The following is a 17,192-nucleotide window of genomic DNA, read 5'->3' on the forward strand; positions in this document are numbered from 1 at the left end:
AAAAGAAAAGAAAAGAAAAGAAAAGAAAAGAAAAGAAAAGAAAAGAAAAGAGGAAAAGAAAGGAAAAGAAAGGAAAGGAAAAGGAAAAGAAAGGAAAAGAAAAGAAAAGAAAGGAAAAGAAAAAAGAAAAAAGAAAAAAGAAAAGAAAAGAAAAGAAAAGAAAAGAAAAGAAAAGAAAAGAAAAGAAAAGAAAAGAAAAGAAAAGAAAAGAAAAGAAAAGAAAAGAAAAGAAAAGAAAAGAAAAGAAAAGAAAAGAAAAAAGAAAAGAAAAGAAAAGAAAAGAAAAGAAAGGAAAAGAAAGGAAAAGTTCTTAGTCTCCTGATTTGAATTCTCAGCAGATTTGTCTCAGAGAAGAACTAGGAGAGAAAAATCCACCCTTTTATAAATCACCCACCCCACTCAGTGTTTTAATGGTTTCTTACACAAGAACTATTGTTTTATTGGCAGGTTATTAGATTTTGGACCAGTGTCATTTGACTACGCCGGTATTAATAATAATGTGGTTTATGCGGCGCAGGGTCAGATCAGTAAAGCACTGTTAACAGATGACAGGTTTGATTACCGTTGGCTTTAGGCAAGACATATGGATCCCTTAGGAACAGCAGCACAGGCTGGTGGGACAGTTTGCTGGAAAGGTCAAGAACAGGGATGTCAGTATCAAGGGACAGTAAACAGAATATTCTACAAACTAGCTTTGATAAAGTGAGGTGATCAAGCTGCTCAGGACTCGTGCTGGAGCGTTTCTGCACAGCACCGCTGCCCAGGGGGGCGGATGCCACCTCCCAGGAGCAAGGCTCGCTGCTCCGCCGCCACAAAGTGAAACCATTAATTTGAAATTGGTGGTGAGCAGGTCACATCGAGGAGGGGTGGTGTGCAGCCAGCCTGTGTCTTCCCAATCCTGCTCTGCTCGCTGTAATGCAGACAAGAACATCTCGGCCAGGTTCCGCTGCCTGTAGGCTCTTCTGGACACTGAGCAGGCTCGAAATTTCACCACGTTTTTCCAGCCTCCTTAGAGGCTGCTGTACACCTTACCTGGGCAGAGTGACCGGTCTCCCAGGACTGTCTCCCACCCTGCTCACACAACCCACATCCTTCTCCAGCCAGTGCCAGCCCTCTCTGTTCTGTTCTGTGCATACACTTGCAAGGTGGTGCAACCAGATTCACAAAGCTCTATCAAATGCTTAGGGAAGAACCCAAGCCTCTAATTAACTTCTGTTAAATCTTCTTGCTACAAAAAATACACTTCAATGGGTAAAAAACACTCCTAGAAATATCTCACAGCTAGCAGTATTCTGTTAGGGTTTTGTAAGGAATTTATATATATAAGCACAAGGCATGCTCAATTCACAACACAAAGAGATGGAGCTAACACGGCTGATGAAATTAGCTGTGACATTTAACAAATACATTTAATTTTAGTGCTAAACTACTTTTATTTTGACAACTGCAAGGAAAATACAGGAAATGCCAATAATTTCAAGTAGTTTATTAATCTGACATCCTAGAAAGATTAGGAATTGAGCTCACCTTGATTCTTCAGATTCCGTTTCATCAAAAGAGCTGCAATTAAAGTTAGAGGAAACTTTAGTTACAATGAAAACAATATCAACAACATTAAAAACAACAACATACACACATACACAAAAACCCCACCAATCAACCAACAAAAAAAAAAAAAACAACAAAAAAAAAAAAAAAAAAAAAAACAAAAAAAACACCACCAAATCCTTCAAGAAGCATAAAGGGGTTTCTCTGGTCAGTAGCTGCATAATGCGGTGAGAGAAACAAACACGGGAGACAATACTATTTTACAACCACCGCTACCTGGAAATCACAGAATCCACTTTACTCCAACAGATTCACCAGCACACCTGTCTATAAAGTGATGGGTGCACTGTCCCACTCTGGGTATTGGTTGATGTAATTAACTACAAGTGAAACCTGCAAGTCTGCTGGCTTGTGTCTACATCACTGAAGGCTGCTTATTTATTAATTTCTGGACAACACGGTTGGAACATATGTATCTGTTGTGGGTATCGTGACTGCTAATACCACACTGACTGCGTACGGAGCATATTTGCTATGGCACAATCACCCTCAAAACCACTGTATGTGTTGTAGCTAAATAATCCCTATGGATTTTCAATATTAGGTGCACCATTGGTGAACCATAATTTCAAATTTTATTACTCACTTCTGGAATGACAGTTCCATGATTCTCTGGGAAAACCATGGCTTGTGATGCAGACCTAAATTAATTTTCATACGAATGCCCATTTAGGGAGGTAGATAATAATTTAAAGCTCTGCTTAAAGGTTTCAAAGCAGTAGCATATTTACTACCATGCAGAAGAAACTAGGCACCATCCCTTTCTCTCCACCTCCATTCTGGATCTCCATTTGCCAGCTGCGGTTTGGGTTTAGCTCCACCACTCAGTGGTGTAGTTGGCTGGACAACCCGTCTGCTTTCATAGAGACAACAAGCTTATCAGGGTTTAGGCGACTGAATGCTGGAGACAACTCTTGGACGTTGACACCTCTGAGTCTCACACATGCTTTTCAACCCACCCCTCTCCACTGCAGATGCACAGAATGTCCTCTGAAGTGGAACAGGGATGCAGCTTTCTAGGGAGCAAGTTCAGACAATGCTGCTGGACCTTCCAACCACTTCAGGCTGCACAGTGTAATAAATTATTCTCCCTACAGACAATAAAAGAACTTCCAGATACACTGTTCTATGATTTCCATAGTCACTATGTTCACCATAATTGTACCAAGAGTGTCTTTTTCTACACTGGTCAAAATCCCTTCCCAAGGGGGGAGGGCAATGGAGCTATTGGAGTAGACGTCATCAGAGAGATGAAAGACCCCATTTTCAAACACAGACAGGGTGAACATAAAAATGATCACAGAATAAATTTCTGCTTTGTCCAAATATTAATAATAACCATAAATCACACACACACAAATTCTTTCTATGCAGTGAGTGTTTATGAATATCTTTTAATATTCTTTTCACAAAATACTTCAAGATCTATGAGAAAATCGTATTTTTCTCATCCAAACTCTCCTTTGCTTTCCAAGAATATTACATTTAACTTCATTTCTGTCTTTGAACAGGCTGGATTTATTTTACTACCTTTTGGGGATATATAAACATACTTAACATGAACCTAATGCCCATTTATTTTACAGTGTTAGAGTTGGCAGCAAGGACCATTTTAAGTCAATGGAATTGCATCAGCACTGAGTGGATACGGGCCTTCTGGCCTACATGTATTTTTCAATAAATGAGAGCTTACCCACAGCTTTCTGCTTTTGGCAGGGTAGGTACATGTCGAACGTTCAGGAAATCAAGAAATATTTTAGGAAGCTCTTCATTTTCTAAAATGACTGTCTGTAACAAATAAATAAATAAATAAATAAATAAAAGGTGTAATAGAAAACCAAGATTTATATATATATGTTTATATATATATATTTAAATATTGCACACTTTTACTCAAGCTACCAAAACGTTTTCCATTTGCAACACTGTTCAATTCTTCTCCACTTTTTAGCACCTATTTTGGTGTGCTTCATTTCAATAGGAAACCCAAAGGTTTTAATAAATCACATATAAATACTTCCAGCTTCTGCTACTACATTGTTTTTCATTTGCCACGACTGGTGCCAAGCTAGAAGCCTCTCAAACGGAGATGTCTGATTCTGGAACTAAGTTACAGGCACATTCATTTGTGAATAAAACTCTATTTGTTTAAAACAAAATAAAACAGCTACAGCTCAGTGCTTCGATGTTCATCGCCCTGAAGAACCCTGCCCTGCACAACAGTGGAAAAGGGAAGTCTCAACTTTGTCCAATTTTATTAATGCATGCCTTACAAATTAATGCATGCAAACAAGGTAAACTCTTTGCTTGTCTTGACAGATCAGCTTAGAGTGTACTCCTCATATTTGCACTGTGATTCCTAAAGACAAAGCTCTGACCAAAGATCTGCTGGTCTCTCACCAAAGACCCACCACATTCTTCCACGGCAATGACATAATGGCTGGATGGACTGCATCCTCCTTTGTTTTTGCACAGATGATGTGATTTACAATTTTTAGTATTAATTAAAAGTACACTAAAAAATACATAGCCAATAAATGAAATGCTTACATGCATATTCATCATGAAAGAATGACTTTTAAAGAAAACAGGACCACAAATTTCACAAATGCAGACAAAAAAAAAAAAAACAAAACAAACAAACAAACAAAAAACCAGTTGATTTTCACAAGGCAAGCAAACCAGTTCATATATTCAACCAATGTCTCATCTGAAAGATTAACTCTTATTTATTTACTGTTCACACTGCCACACATCTATATAGATGCTAGAGTACAGTACTTCACATACAAATGAAAGTCACAAGCTCTTCTCTAAAGAGCTTTGCTTCATAAAGGCCTGGCCCAGAGCAAATATATGTATGGAAGAAACTTCTCCAGATTTATAAATAAATGGTTAAATAAAATCACTTGTGCAAGTAAGGATATCCACTTTGACACCCCATGTTAGAAGAAACAAAACTAGAGAAGAAATAACAACGGTGATGGGAGGAAAAAAATACTCTGCTTATACACAGGAGATAACTTATTGCTGTGTACATATTCTTCTACACTGCAATATTAGTAGGAAGACACAACAGCATGCAGAGAAGAACAGGCACACACACAAAAAAAGAAAAAGAAAAAGAAGAAGAAAAAGAAGAAGAAGAAAAAGAAAAAGAAAATAAAGAAAAGAAAAGAAAAGAAAAGAAAAGAAAAGAAAAGAAAAGAAAAGAAAAGAAAAGAAAAGAAAAGAAAAGAAAAGAAAAAAGAGGTTGGAAAAGACATCTAGAGGTCATCTACTCCAGACTTAGAGCAGATGAGACTAAGGTTTTATAGCAAAAAAAAATTTGGTTATTTGTGTAATGAAAAAATCCAGTTGATGTAAAAACTACATAGTGTACAAAGACTCAAAGAGAAACACATTGAAGAACAAAGACATTTGGTAAATAGTTGTTTTTATGTTATATTTGCAAATCTGAATTAAGAGTCTACATTTCTTCAACAGTTGAAGCCATCACAAATAAGTTAAAATAATAACAAGGAAAAATACAGCTTTTTAACTTTTCTGTCCTAGATTGTAATGGATATAACAACTTTTACAGAAGAAACAGAAAGATCTGAAATGTTGATAAGTGTTAAGCCTTTCAGTTCACCTCTATATGAAGATGCTGCATTAAAAAATGCCACTTAATTTGCATTCTGTAAAATCAGCACTCCACTGCTGCAAAATTTATCTTGTTCTGCATTCAGGTTATGCACAGAAGGAGGCGTGGAGGTGGATGCATATTCAGAGGCTGTGTGAATTGCATAACAATGTGTATGACGTGCTCAAATAAAACCATCTTACTAATTAGATGCAATGGAGAACTACAAAAAGTTGTGTAAAGATACTTAAGGCCATCCAGTGCTTCCATGCAACCTCATACTTGCACTTCCTTTTCCCAGCTTTTTCTCAAAGAAGAGTTGTCTGCTGAGGCTGCTGAACGGAGCAGTGCTTGTTAGGATATGCTGTTGTATAAAAATAAAAACTCTCAACAGCTTTTACAAACCTATTTGCTGCTATTCTCACTCACTCCGGATTAATATCTCATTCTGTTTCTTTCAATTATTTTTTTTCACAACGTGCATCAAGTCAACCCAAACCCTGATAAACTGCCCCAACCAAATGTAATTCACAGAAGAGATGTGAGGAAATAGCATTTGTTTTAGTGTCTTTTTCCAAAAAGTTTGTTAATTGTCAGTAACTCTACTTTCCAATAAGCTCTTCAATAAACTTCAAGAAGCAGAATTTGTAGAGAGAAAAAGGCAATTTTGCACTGTACTGTATTTGGATGCCGCCTCTACTGACTGGGAATTTTATCATTTCCAGAATTTTATGAAGAAAAATATGACTGTATTGAAAAAAAATAAGGGTTTTCCAATTAATGTAATGCAACAGACGTTTTAAGGAGTCACAAAGTAATGTAATATTTACTTAATTAAACAATGACCAACAAGTGGGAAAATTATCTTCTGGTTTGATTTTAATGCCAAAAATGGACAGTATGAAATGCTCAAATGTTGCTTGCATTCAAGTGGCTTGTAAATATGACTACATCTCATTTGCTCTGCAATCAAAAAGTTAAAGATATATATTTTCAAAGAAATAAAACTTTAAAATTATTTTATTAGTAATGTGGATTTCTAATACACCTGAATTCTACCAAGATCATAGTAATGATTTTGAAATATGGACCCCAGTAAATTAATTAGACTGATTTAAAGCAAAAATCAGAATGCGTATTTCCTTACTAAAAACAAAACAAAACCAGGAAGAACAAAACCACAAAGAACTAAAACACCTAACACAAACAACCTCTGGCAGATTTGGGAAGTGACTCCAAAATACATTTTTCAAACTCATTGATTTCTGCTGAACTAAGTGCATAAATGCCATATTTTCTTAAAAAAACGTAAAAGGGTGTTTATCCGTTACTGTCATACTTTAATGAACTACTCCATGCTCCGGGAAAACAACAACAACAACAAAAAATCACACTCACACAAGGGAAAGCTTGATGTTTATATCACCAGAAATGTCTCTTTTCATCGAAAGGGTGTAATTATTATTATGTAACACAAATCACAAAAATCCCAATTTTTCTACCTTATCAGTTTTATAAAATCATGTTCCCCGAGGATGTCATTGATTAGTTGCACATGTTCTTTCAGTGACATCCAAAATACTTAATTGTCAGTTATCTTTTCTCCTTCAGCAAGTAAAATATAGTTACAAAATTGCAAAGGGACTTGTTCTGCCTTAACCTTAGCTAGATGCCATCATGCAGTGGAAAACAGTGCTAAAATATCACAGGATAATGCTCTCCAACAAGGGAGACATATAAACAGCATAATGATTTCCCACGAGTTTTCTTTTTAGAAAATTGTCGCTAAAGCCAGGGTAAATGGTGACATATCTTCACAGAGGACACTGAAATCGAACACTGGCATTCTAGTTAGGTCCAAACCTACTCATCAGCCAATTATAACAGTAACTGAACAGCCTGCTGAAAACCTGAACAAGACCACTTTGCTAACCTTAGGAGATCGTACGACAGGAATGTACAGTTTTCACTGATTTTATTATTATTATTGTTAGTTTTGTTTTTAATGAAAAAGAATTAAAAATAAATTCTTACAATCATGTCTCATACTTCCTCAAGGTTGCTGGTACAGCCATTAGAGAGGGAGAAACGAGAGTGGGGAGCTGAGTTACAAGGTTTTTAAGAGTCCTCACAGACTTTTCCACTCAATCGGGTTTAGTTTGAAATGCTGTGCTGTAAGGGTGAAAAAGTTCATGACAGTTTTTCCTCTCTTCACAGGGAAAGATGCTTCACAATACCTAATTCAGTGGTGCAGCTAAAAAGGGGGAGAAGAAAATCAATACTTTCCAGCTACAGTAAGTAGGCTGGAGTGTCAGTCTCCACTGGGACCAAAACCCACATCTTTTAGAACACTTTAGAGTCTATATTCTTCTATTAACCTCCTTTTCCTGAACTGCTTTACACAGTCCCATGAAATGATAAAAAGGTTACCAAAAAAACATATTAACTAAAAACCAAGTAGACAGAGGAACCAGACTTCTAAGAGGAATGTTCCTTTTTTTTTTTTCTTTTCTTTTCCTTTTTTTTTTTTTTAATAGCAGATACAATAGTGCTTTGTATTACCCATTGTTAAGACCTACGAAAAAATTTACTTCTTTCTTCAGTGAGAATGTTGTTGTATGCTATCAACAAGAATTATTTCTAAGTATATCACTTAAGTTGTCATAGTAAGGAATCACCACTTTTCAGTACCACCAGAAATCGTGGTACCACTGATGGGCAGTTTTGTTAGAGCAGGAGGTATCGGCCATGCTTAAAATTCTGTATAAAGACACAAAAAGCACAAAAACACAAATACAACAACACTGAAGTGATGCTCTATACAAAGCACCATCTAGCCAACACTCCTAGACTGCCTATCAAATGGAAATCAACAGCAGAGGTGCGCAATCCATACAGTAAGCTTGAAACCAAACAAGATGTTGACCGTAGGTATTATATGCCAACAAAGACCCATAAAATAATATCTGAAAGTTAATATGAAAGGTTTTACAGCAAAAGTTTATTTTTTAAAAGAATGAACAAAAGAACAAACAAAAGAATGAAGGAAAGAAGGAATGAAAAAAATTGCACCTCTGAACCTCAAGATTGGAGAAGAGTAAAAAATAAATAAATAAGTTCCTGAACCAACTTTCAGATTTATTTACTATACTTCTGAGGAATTTAAAACTCACCAGGTATCTCCTGAGTGACGAAATCATCTTTCACAATGCTTTCAAGCTTCAGAGAAGAAAAATGAACTACATAGAAGCCATAGGTTAAACAACTGCTGGATCATCATTGAAGATCTATATGCAGAAAGCTTCATGAGAGTCTATAGGCTATTAACATTTTCACTTATGTCTTACCTAATTTTAACACACTTTACTCATTTTGATTAAAAATACTAACCAATAAGTTTTAAGTTAATGAGTACTTTAGTTAAACGGTTATTTAATTACACATTTACAGTCCCAATTAATGCTAAACTACTAAGTGGAGAACAGACTGATGATGTTAAGTGTATGAATACAACCCATTTGATGTGAAAAATACAGTATCAAATTTTATTTTTTTGTTGGAGGACTGCATACAGTGTATAGTAAGCACACACAGTGAATTTCTCTTCACGGCAAAATAGAAGACTGGCCCTTGAAAGATTAGAAACAAAGTGCATCTGACTACAGTTCCTTTGAAAAATAAAAATGAAAGGAAGCAGTCAATATTATTTCCTGAGACACTGCTCAAAGGATTGGAGGTTAAGACAAAGCTGGATGAGAAATTAAGAAATCAACAGAGCAAAAGGAAAAGAAGTTGAAAGGCAGGTTGATATTCAAAAAAGGTAGTAGGAATAAGAAAGGCTTTTAAAAACAAGTAAAAGGAAAAGGTAGTACAAAAGATAAAGCAGATCCATAATGACAAAGAAAGACACCAAAATAAATGTTGATTTTAAAATGGCTGAACCAAAGTGTTTTTTAAAAGTCAATGGACCACTAAGACAATGAACAATTAACAAGTAATTAAGACCATGTCAATAATGCTGCTGAAAACAAACAGATGCAGGAATACTTTAGACAGTAATATGTATACCAATCAGCATATCCAGAAAACCCACGTTCCAGGACGCTAGAGAATCTAGGTATTTTTGCTTGAAAAGTCGTCTTGAGAGACTTAAGAGCACAGGGATAGAAGTCTCGGGAAAAACAACTGCTGCATTAACAATGCATAATACTAACGCTACAATACCAGCGTTGTTAAAAGCAGATGTTTTACACTTACAATAGTGTATACTGAAAGCTTAAAGGAACTAAACAGAAACAAGTTGCAATGAATAATAAAAAAAAATCATTCAAGCCACAAATAGTAACACCTGGAAAGTTTGGAAATTACATTTTTTTTGTTGTTGTTTTCCTTGCATAACCAGGCACTCTCCTCCTACGTTGATCTTTGTGCCCTCATGCTCTGGTAAGGAAATCTGAGAAAACACGGCAGCAAAACCTAGAGCAGTATCTGGACATGTAAAGACTGTCATAAATACATCCTCTAGGAGTGAATAAGGCTGGTACTGAAAATGTCAGTTCCAGATATCCCAAATTTGCAATGTTTTTGTCAATCGTAACGCCGTTCCTCTCCATTTTGAGTTTAGTACCTATTCCTGTCTTCTTCATATGTGACAATGTTCCCAGAATTCATCACTGCCAGATTTAAACAATGAAACCTCAGCATTAAAAGGTAAACATCCGTGGTTTTGGGGGGGAGAGGGTGGGGATCCTCATCAAAGTATGTCTCTAATTGATGTCATAAAATGCACAGAAGTGTATTTGCTCGTTGGAATAAAAAGTCAGCAGGAACACGCAGTATTCCACCAAAAACACCTATGGGAACTCCCGGATGAAATTTCTGAATGAGCAGTGGTGTATACTGCATAGCTTATGTCTGCTTTGCACACAAGGACTGAAAAATGGCAAACAATTTAAGGCAAAATAAAATAAAATACAGAAGTATCAGGAGAGATCTGGAGATTTAAAAAGTTATAAGTCTGTAGCAGGCAAGTTAGAAACAATTACAATATAATTACAGTTTGGAATAGAGGTAATGGGCATGCGGATAAACATGTCTGAATGGAGAAGGATGACAGTACTGTAGTAAAGTGAGATCCCATTTCAAAACTTACTGCAACCCCTGAAAGGATCAAAAACCACAGAGACAGAGGTGGCCATATCGATAGAACCTAATTTCATTTCCAAAAGATTATTGACTAAGAATCCTACCAAAGGCTTTAAGGCAAACCCCAAACCTAGACCTGCAATCCTTGCAAAGGTAAATAATTAGTTAAATGTCATCAAACAGAGGTTAGGAGAATATAGCCCATAGGGTGGTATATAGGGAAAAAAATATCAAAGTGTGATGGGCTTTAGGCTGACCATTTGTGACCAGAGGAGCGAGATGCTGGGGACTACAGTATGCCCCTCAAAAGGTAAGCTCACTACCCTGCAGCAATTAGAAAAGGCAAATTAAAATATTATTAAAAAGTATTAGAAGAAAAAGTAGTGTTATTAATACATAATCTTGTTTGAAAAGAAAAGGAGGTACTTCTTCATGGGACAGGTAGTTATTTAAGCCTTGTGCCACAGGATGTTGCAGATGCTGAAATTTTATGTCTCGTCTTTAAGGAGAGACTAAACAGTTTGATTGAAGAGAAATTCGGTGAACTGAAAATGCATTGAAACTGAGAGTGTAATAGGAGAAAAAATGTTCTTGTGTTCTCCCTCACATACCTGCTTTTGACCACTATCCAAGGCAGGCCGCTCTACCAGAGGAACCTGTGGTCTAGTCTGCTCCAAATACTACTTCATGCTACACCAGCTGAGTTACAGTCAAGTGTACTTGTCAGCAGTAGTGGATGGCCCTGTCAGAGAAGGAAGATGGAGCATGGCTGGGAGACAGCTCACTCTTCTACCTTCTTTCACACAACCACCACCATTCAGGTGGTGGCAAGAGGCTGCTTCCACCTGCCAGTCCCCACCAGCAAATCCCCATGGTGAGAAGTAGTTTCTTGGCTTTTCGCACCCACAAACCCTCTACCTCCTTCCTCTCCCAGCTTTAGAGGGTGCAGATTTGCTGAGGAGATAAGGGAGCTCTGCTCTGCATTGCAGATCCTACGTGAAGGGCTGCCATGGACGGAAGACCAAGTTGGAGGCTGATGCAGAGAGTGGACACTGTCCCCATTTGCAGGAAGTGAAGACGATGCGGTGATTGTAGAACAATAATCTAACACTTCTTTCTCCCTCTCTACTGTGAGTAGTTTTATTTCAGAAACACGCACATTTTTAAGTAATGTGAAAAGCCATATAACACTAGGGCAAAGATAAAACAGAAAGGAGTTAATGGAACACAACAAATGTTTTAAGAAATCTTAAAGGATCACCTTGAACCAAATGCTGCTTGCTTTCTTTTCCTGTATTAAATACAAACTAAGAGAAATACATTTCTGAATGTGAAATGAAAGTGAAATGAATGATATTTCAATTAACTAGAAGTTTTACATAGACACGCTGTATAGTATATTGAAAATAATTCATACTTTATTTAAAATACTTTGAAAGAAAATATAATTTTAGCTGCAGAGTAGCTGCAGTATCTGTAAGTATTTTCATGTTTAATTTCTAGACATAACAAAATACATCAAAATGTTTTTTTTCTCTTGTTAGTATGTTTAATTTCTAAGGGGAGTTAAAAAGTGTCACCAATTTCTGCACAGAATAGGTTTTCTTTTTTCCTATATCAACATATTTTCTATATACTACACTTACTACACTTGTACATATTCATTAATAAGGAGGAAACCTATGAGCAAGTCAGGAAAAAAAGGCCACAATTAAAAAATTAAGCCATACTTCATTCTTCAGAGACAAATACAACGGAATGATACCCCAGCAATCACAGAAACAGACGAGTAGCCCTTCAGCATGATTTTTTCTTAATCTCCCAATGAACACTCTCTGGATGAGCCCTATCCGAATGTGTTACAGACTATTCTGTTAAGATGCAGATGTTGGATTGAATCTTAAGAGTTTTTTGGTCAGATAATGTGGTTTTGATCAAATAACACAGCTTTGAGTGAACTGAAAAAGCCTAAAAAACACTGAAACTCTTAAAGCCCCTCAAAAGACTTGAAATAGTATTATTTTTTGCTTTTTGCCTCATAAGAAACACCCCACCACACTAACTCATAATATTGGCTTTTCTGGGAAATGAGGTGGTTGATTAAAACTAATGAAGTTAGCTATGAAAACAAGCCTTGCACTCCACAAAACTGACAATTTCATGTAAATGTCATCAAAAATCCAGAAATCATAAGAGGAAAACTCCCCTATTTAAACTGTTTGCACAAGGTGGTGTAACAAAAACACTATTCTATTCTAAGGTAACTTCTTATTTTGTCTCCCTGATATTTTCTTGTCACCGGTTTTGGGTCAGAGTAAACTCTTGAGAAATGATTCGACATTCCCTTTGAAACTAATTAGACTAAGCAGCAGGTACCCACTCCAAAGTCCAAACAAGAGAATGTAGAAAGCACAGGGAATTCACTGCACTTGGGGTTAATGAACTCATTGTGTCATTTTTGCAGAGGTAAAGAAGGGGTAATGTAACTGACCAAATGTATTTTATATATATATATATGCATATATATATATATAGTTTTGAGAGTTGGTAGTCTTTTCAGCAGAAAATGTGGTGTTAAATAAGGACTCTAAGCTATTTTGTTAGTTTGCAATGTTGGAAGAGTAACTGTAAGAAGAATGTTAAACTAAGTTTTAAAATATCAGATGCTTATATTAAATTTTAATCAGCTTAAAAACAAAATACCATGTTGCATTTGCAAGACATTTACTCATCTTCAGCAGCAAACACAAGGTAAAAATCAGTTTTATCTTTTGCTGAGTAATTAAAACAACAGTTTACTTTGATACCCTAATTCTGGAGCTAATGAAGTGGTTGCTTATAAACAGCAAAGAAGTACAAAGTAAATGTTGACCACTTAGAAACTCAGAAATGAAAGAAAGAAAAATAGGAAAAAAAATAAAACAGAAGGCAGCACTAACAGCATGAATAGGTATCACAGCTATATAATAACAATATATTTGTTTTAATTTGTGACAGCGACTCAGTTTCTCTTAAAACCACTGTACACAGGAAATTCCATTTAAAAACACACAGCTTTTCCAGATCACATTAAATTAACTTCTGTTTGTAATAATTCTCATGTTTAAAACATTTCCCTAGCCCCATAGGAGAGCAAGATACAATCAGCTTACAACAGTGAGGTAAATGCTGTGCTGACAACGATAGTCATTGATTCAAAAACATGTTTTCTGATAAAAAAACACACACCCATGAAAGTTTGTTCTCTTTGAAAAAAAATCTTGAAGAGTTTTCTAATCTGGGTTCAAACCAACAGGTTAAAGTGGAAGATTCAGACAACATCTTCTTACCTTTTTATATTACAGAAGTATTCTGAAACAAATGGTCAAGATTTAGATACACCTAACCGTATGGACACTAGAAAAACAGCATTTCACAAATGACACAAGCAAGTTGGAATCTATGTCAGAGAACAACAGAAGCTTGAACAGATAAGGAGGACATTTTTTTAACAGCCACTAATAAGCTTATTGAAATTAAATTATTGGTAAATAACTAGCACTAATTATGCTGTGAGAATTTTTTTGTCAGGGGTCAAAACTGATTAATTATCTTCATTAAAAATGAAAGACAATGTAAATGACGTGAATGACAGCAGGGCAGTCAGAACTGAGTAAATTATTTTATTTTCCCAAACACCATCAGAGCAGGTTGATGCTCAAGACTTCAAAAATGAACAGTAAACGCTTCCAGCAGTAAGCGCCACTGCAGAACAGGCATGCGAGGAAGACTTTAATATATGGCAGTCATGTTTTCATAATATTTAACTGGTCCATCAAGAGGCTAAGTTTGTTAATCCTCATACTAACTCACTTGTGGATCTTGACAGCTGGGTTCCTTCTATGTTGAAAGGCTGGGGACTGCATCCCTGTTCTCAGCAGCACACACCATAGTGCTCTTCCTGAAAAAAGCCTCTCAATTACACACAATGTTCTGTTCCAGAACAACCATTCCTGTGCTCTATTTACTCTGTTTTATGGGTATATATCTGTATTTCATTAAAATCTGTCAAACATAGATCTTGCTTGTTAATACATTAGTGCCAAAATGTTGGATTAAAAACCCTTTCAAATACACTTTCAGAAAAAACTCATTTTGTCCCCATTCCCTATTTCTCCACCACCACCACCATGACAGGAGAGATCTGACAGCAAGTTATCAAATTCCTCTCTTAGCTGTGAAATCAACTGTTCGCAGAATCAAGCCCAGCGTATTGTAGAGTGATTTTGTGTTGTGAGGGTGTCAACAGTCTTTACACAAGTAGGGTAAAACGTATAAATAAAAATATACCAGCAAGAAGTTACGTGTAGATTTCGTGATGCTAAATTCTGCATGCTTTTTACAATTTTAGGTACTTGTTTGCTCGTGGATTTGATCTGCTGTGGAGTATAGCCCTTAGCAGAAATTAGTGTTATTAGAAGTGCTAGAACTAGAAAGTAACTCTCCCTTTTTCTACAACCATGCAAAACTCACATTTTGTTTTTGTAGAGCTGCTAACAGAACTTGCAAGGTTTTCTGGTTTTTCTTATTCACTTTGCACCCCCTTAAGAAAAAACATGATAAAAAAAAGAAAAAAAAAGCCAAGTGAAAAAAAAAGGGAAAAAAAAAAAAAAAAAAAAAAAAAACACCAAAAACCTGTCCTTCCTTTTTCACTCCCACCACCCTGGCAAAAAAAACCCCTCACCTCTCTTTCAGTGAAATGAGCATGCCTTGTTACATGCTGCTCTGTAACTATAGGAGCAAATCAATAGCAGCTGAATGCCATCTGCTTCGGGCAGCAGAACAGCTCCAAAAGTGTGAGCAATGCATCTTCCCTTATTGAAAGGTTATTTTATGCAAGTAAACAATTCATCGTCTTCTTGCACGCTTGATGCTCATTTACCACTTCTGATCAATAAAATATGCAAAACAACAAAAAAATTGAATCCTAAGAGTAGTTCTGATGCCACTGTGATAGTTAATCAATATCAGGTCTCTGTTCAGTAAGGCAGGCGGTAGGGTAACTCCTTTAATGTAAGAACCCAGGAAAATGTGTGGAAATATGTCTTGTTGCCTCTAATATACAGTATGAGGGAGAAACACAACTTCTACCCAGCAAATTAAAAAAAAAAAAAAAGAATGAAACAGGAAGCACTGTTTTAATTTTAATTTTTTGCCCTACTATGTAAAGGTTACTTATGTCATCCTGCCTGATGATTTGTTGCAAAGAACCTGCTGTTATGCTGTTAATAGAGCTATACTATGATTAACATAGATATTTGGTTAAATCACAGCCATTGCAAGACATGCTTTGGACAGCAACCCACTCTGCTTCCTTCTAAAGCTGCTCTGCCTTATTAAGTCTTGGTTTTCAATGTATTTATGTTTCAGGTGAACTCAGTTTTTCTGTTAAAAACAAACTGCTATGGGAATTTCTTTTGCACAGTGTTTCTTTTAGTCAGACCACAAACTGCCTTATTACATTAAGCCTCCTGACAATTGATTCAAGTAGAATACTTCTCTCCCAACAAAGAAAACGACATCATTTTTACAGATATTGCAGAACAAACTCTCCAATTTAGACTGTTTCCTAAAATAACATAAAGTACTTGAAATAACAGTTGTTACTCACAAAGGCTCTTCACTAGCGAGCTATACACCCTAACATTAAAAAAAAATTAAGCACTCTTTCATTTGAACAGTAACTTTGCAGCATATGTCACAAAGATAAAACCACAAATTCAACTCCACGCTACGTGTTCAGATCTGCACTTATTATTACAAACAGGAAAGAGAAACAAAGAAAATGTGTATAGGAACACAATTATTCAAGTACACAGTCTTTACTTACTTTTGCTTATTTCAACAGTAGGAAAGCTTGGGTATACTTCTATAAAATAATATTTTACTTCCATTTAAAAGAACAACTGAGTACAAATCTTAAAAACAACCACAACAATGAAAAAGCAAAAAATATTTTCTACATATTTTCAGTGCAGACGCTTCCCAGTGCACTGGCCATTATTAAAATGAATCCAAACAACTCTGCATAAAAATGAATTTATGACCAAAAATAAAGTATCAGTACCAAACAGTAACTTGCAGTCAAGCAGCAGCACTTGTACACTGGAGAGAAAAAAAATCACTTGGTCATTGTTCACTTCTCATAGCTCTTAAAAACAAGACAACTGCATGAACATATCTGTAAATCAACTTATATAGAATTTTTAAGACAATTACTGGTAATTAATAAAGCACACATTCACACATACGAGAAAAGTCCTTCTGATCAACCAATGAAACTTACAAGATGCATGTGGCGTTTGGGTTTATTTATACCTGTGACCAAGAGAATAATTTATAAGCAACACTACACTTTTTTTTTTCTTTTATAATCTTGAAAGAACCCAAACATTTAGTGTTAACAGACAGCTAACTCTCCTACATGCAAGCTGTCCCTTCTACAAGCTTTGAACAAGCTCGTTCTGCACGTCTTCTTCAAAAACGCATATGAGTCCATATGCACTCCAATATACGGTTTGATCACATTTATAGAAACCCAAACAATTTTGATCAAATTAATAATACAGAACATAGCAGTGAAAGTGCAGTAGCTTTGAGTCAATGACCCAACTAGCAGCAAGGGTATAATTTAAAGTCAGAAATTTCCAGTGCATGCACCGTTAGCCACAGTGAACCTGTTACTGCTCTAAAGGGAATTGTTTGCCTCTTATTAGATTTTCTACAGCACAGCCATAAGTGATAAATGTACTGCTGTACTCACTGTCAAGTTAAT

General features: G+C 35.9%; 1 protein-coding gene across 1 annotated transcript in view; it reads right to left on the reverse strand.

Moving 5' to 3' along the window:
* Nucleotides 1-17,192, reverse strand: part of SNX24 (sorting nexin 24) — a 96,452-nt gene that overhangs the window by 5,014 nt on the left and 74,246 nt on the right. Inside the window, exons 4-6 of the mRNA XM_035309988.1 lie at nt 3,302-3,396; nt 1,528-1,560; nt 563-627 (exon numbers count right to left, since the gene is read on the reverse strand). Coding sequence (XP_035165879.1) covers nt 563-627; nt 1,528-1,560; nt 3,302-3,396 — 193 coding nt within the window. The remainder of the gene's footprint in view (nt 1-562; nt 628-1,527; nt 1,561-3,301; nt 3,397-17,192) is intronic.

Source organism: Oxyura jamaicensis, chromosome Z (assembly GCF_011077185.1).
Source record: "Oxyura jamaicensis isolate SHBP4307 breed ruddy duck chromosome Z, BPBGC_Ojam_1.0, whole genome shotgun sequence".
NCBI lineage: Eukaryota > Metazoa > Chordata > Aves > Anseriformes > Anatidae > Oxyura > Oxyura jamaicensis.